At 45.5% G+C, this 235-nt stretch overlaps 1 protein-coding gene across 1 annotated transcript in view; it reads right to left on the bottom strand.

Moving 5' to 3' along the window:
- Positions 1–150, bottom strand: part of SLC37A3 (solute carrier family 37, member 3) — a 19,328-nt gene extending 19,178 nt beyond the window's left edge. The window contains exon 1 of the mRNA XM_009582340.1: positions 2–150. Coding sequence (XP_009580635.1) covers positions 2–84 — 83 coding nt within the window. The 5' untranslated portion in view covers positions 85–150. The remainder of the gene's footprint in view (position 1) is intronic.
- Between the last annotated feature and the right edge of the window lie 85 nt (positions 151–235).

The following is a 235-nucleotide window of genomic DNA, read 5'->3' as shown; positions in this document are numbered from 1 at the left end:
CAAAACAACAATATGATGGTGGGTGCAATGGGACACAAGGCCTCTGTTTGCAGGCTGCCTCCGTACGCTTCCAGGCAGCGCCATCCTCCTGGCAGCCTTACTCCTGCTCCTGCCCTTGGTCACAAAGGCTGGATGGTGCTTAGGTCATTTTTCTTCTTACTTAAACAGAAGAAGGTGGGAAGGGAGGAAAAAAGAAAACATATTTGAATTAAAACACATGTATAAAATACATGTA

The sequence above is a fragment of the Fulmarus glacialis genome, unplaced genomic scaffold, assembly GCF_000690835.1.
Source record: "Fulmarus glacialis isolate BGI_N327 unplaced genomic scaffold, ASM69083v1 scaffold8397, whole genome shotgun sequence".
Lineage (NCBI taxonomy): Eukaryota > Metazoa > Chordata > Aves > Procellariiformes > Procellariidae > Fulmarus > Fulmarus glacialis.
The sequence above is the reverse complement of the archived record's forward strand: the minus strand, read 5'-3'. Positions and strand labels throughout refer to the sequence as shown.